At 37.0% G+C, this 2,054-nt stretch overlaps 1 protein-coding gene across 1 annotated transcript; it reads right to left on the reverse strand.

The window, feature by feature from the left end:
• Nucleotides 1-892: 892 nt before the first annotated feature.
• Nucleotides 893-1,761, reverse strand: LOC113717780 (18.5 kDa class I heat shock protein-like). Its single transcript, XM_027242587.2, has one exon. It carries the CDS (start codon nucleotides 1,579-1,581, stop codon nucleotides 1,099-1,101), a length of 483 nt encoding a protein of 160 aa, XP_027098388.1. The 5' UTR covers nucleotides 1,582-1,761; the 3' UTR covers nucleotides 893-1,098.
• Between the last annotated feature and the right edge of the window lie 293 nt (nucleotides 1,762-2,054).

Here is a 2,054-nt window from a genome sequence, read left to right on the forward strand (position 1 = left end):
TAGAATGTACTTCTATTTCTATTAACCACAAACAACCTATGTGACAAAAAAAATACAAAAATAATAAATTTTAAAATTAGATTACTTTGGACATATATTTCAAAAGCAAAGTTATTATGAAAATAAACTCGCCATTAAGATAACAATAAGTGTGAGGAAAAAAAAAGTGAAAAAACTCATAGAGAGAATCGGAGAAGATATTAATTGTGAAAGAATCTCTATTTCTATTAGCCACATAGACAACCTATGTGACAAAAAAAGTACAAAATAATAAATTTTAAAATTATGTTACTTTGGACATATGTTTCAAAAAAAAAGTTATTTCGGCAATAAATTTGCCATTAAGATAACAATAAGTGTGTTTAAAATAATGATAAGCAAATAATTTTTAAAAAATAATTTAAAAGATAAAAAAATGTTAAAAATTATATTTATAAGATAACAAATAATTTCTGACCATTAATTTGCTATCCAACTCATATGTCAGTCGTATTAGAAGATTTTTAATTTTCAATAATCCGTTAATAAAATGTGTCTTATTATACTAAGAAAACCGATTTACGATTGAATCGGTCGATCTGAATCTCAAAGATGAATCGAACTTGAGTGGCCATCGACAAAACTGTTTTACCATGGTTTTGATGGTCTATCCTGGCGGTAAATTTTCTAATAAAATCCGGAGTTGATTCCGTGGTCTAAAATCCGTCATCTCGACCCTTCTCCCCACATCTTCAGCGTCTTTCATGAAAATCTGACATCAATTGCTCCTCCAAACACACATCCAGATCTCAGTTAAAAATGTTGAGCATCTGAAATCACTTAATTCTTTTCGCTGAACATAGGATATATTCCGTGGTGGATATAAATATAAATTAAGCCAAGAAGAAAACTCTGGTAAGAAACAGGTATCTACCGATAACTTTTTATTTCAAGAAATACAAAGCCCTTTACACAAAATTCATCATCATCCACACAGCAAACAAACAAATTCATACAAACGGAGACATCTCACAACCACTTTGCACGCTACACCTCACTCTCTTTTATTCTTGTTTCACATTCAGTTTCCACAGAGCTTAGCTTAGCAACCCAAAGCATTTAGCCGGAGATCTCAATGGCCTTAACATCAGCCTTCTTCACTTCCTCTTTCGGCACGGTGACGGTGAGCACCCCATTCTCCATGCTGGCCTTCACCTGATCCACCTTGGCGTTCTCCGGCAGCCTGAACCTGCGCAGGAACCTGCCGCTGCTCCTCTCCACCCTATGCCACTTGTCGTTCTTCTCCTCTTGCTCCCGGCTCCTCTCTCCGCTAATCTGCAGGACCTGGCCTTCCTCAACCTCCACCTTCACTTCCTCCTTCTTCAGCCCCGGAAGGTCGGCTTTGAAGACATGGGCTTCGGGAGTCTCTTTCCAGTCGATGCGGGCGGTTGCAAATGCAGATGTATCCCTTGCTGTATCTGGGACGTTCGCCAGACTGGTGTTCGAGAAAGGAAAGCCTTCGAAGGGATCCCAAATGTCAAGTGAAAATGGGTCGAAAACGTTGCTTCTTCGGCCACCGAAGACGCTTGGAATCAGCGACATTTTCAGGAGAACTGACGGTGACGATGATGTTAACTATTTTGAGATCTTATAAAGTTAAACAGAGATCTGATTGTACCGTGAGATTCGATCAATTCTTGTCGATGATGATGAAGCAGCTGAAGGAGGTTCATATTTATAGGAGAGGAGAGGCAGAGCCCAGAGTTTTCGAGGATTTTCGTGAATTGATTGCCCAACGGATTAATCTGGAATTCTTTTGCTTTCCCTATAAACTTCTACGATCTTCCTTCATGATCTAGAGGGCTCCGGACAAGTTGCTTTTCTGACAAAGGCTAAATTACAAATAACCCCCCGTCATTTCATCTATTATCACATCACCTCCTAGTGTTTTAAAATATTCACTTTATCTCTCTCTGATTTTATATAAAGTAAAATTTTAACAAAAAAAAAAAAAATTATACTAACTAACGTCATTCGTTGAAATTCATAGTGTATTTAAATGTTAAATTAAATGA

The sequence above is a fragment of the Coffea arabica genome, chromosome 11e (genome assembly GCF_036785885.1).
Source record: "Coffea arabica cultivar ET-39 chromosome 11e, Coffea Arabica ET-39 HiFi, whole genome shotgun sequence".
Lineage (NCBI taxonomy): Eukaryota > Viridiplantae > Streptophyta > Magnoliopsida > Gentianales > Rubiaceae > Coffea > Coffea arabica.

Bases quoted from the DNA above. Each gene is read 5' to 3' on its own strand.
- LOC113717780 (XM_027242587.2), bottom strand. From the start codon at position 1,581: ATGTCGCTGATTCCAAGCGTCTTCGGTGGCCGAAGAAGCAACGTTTTC.